The following is a 289-nucleotide window of genomic DNA, read 5'->3' as shown; positions in this document are numbered from 1 at the left end:
GCGCGGATGGTCAGCACCTCGTAGCCCACCTCCAGGTTCTCGCGCACGCGCTCGCGGTACTCGGACTGCTCAAAGACCGGGCTGTGGTCGTTGGTGTCACTGACCGTGACGGTGAGGTAGGTGGCGGCCGAGCGCCGCGGAAGGCCGTGGTCCACAGCGCTCACCTTGAGCACGTGCGTGTCCTTGGTCTCGCGGTCCAGCGGGCGGGCCGTGCTCACCGCGCCCGTGTCCGAGTCGATGAGGAAGAAGCCATTGGAGCGCTCGTCGAACAGCGCCTCCATCTGGTAGC

At 67.5% G+C, this 289-nt stretch overlaps 1 protein-coding gene across 1 annotated transcript in view; it reads right to left on the bottom strand.

The window, feature by feature from the left end:
- The window catches only part of CELSR1 (cadherin, EGF LAG seven-pass G-type receptor 1), a 109,059-nt gene extending 108,776 nt beyond the window's left edge, over positions 1–283 (bottom strand). Inside the window, exon 1 of the mRNA XM_014533162.1 lies at positions 3–283. Within this exon, the coding sequence (XP_014388648.1) occupies positions 3–281 (279 nt within the window). The 5' untranslated portion in view covers positions 282–283. The remainder of the gene's footprint in view (positions 1–2) is intronic.
- Positions 284–289: the final 6 nt, after the last annotated feature.

The sequence above is a fragment of the Myotis brandtii genome, unplaced genomic scaffold (genome assembly GCF_000412655.1).
Source record: "Myotis brandtii unplaced genomic scaffold, ASM41265v1 scaffold952, whole genome shotgun sequence".
In the NCBI taxonomy this organism is placed as follows: domain Eukaryota; kingdom Metazoa; phylum Chordata; class Mammalia; order Chiroptera; family Vespertilionidae; genus Myotis; species Myotis brandtii.
Note: the sequence above shows the minus strand (reverse complement) of the source record. Positions and strands in the feature narration are given on the sequence as shown.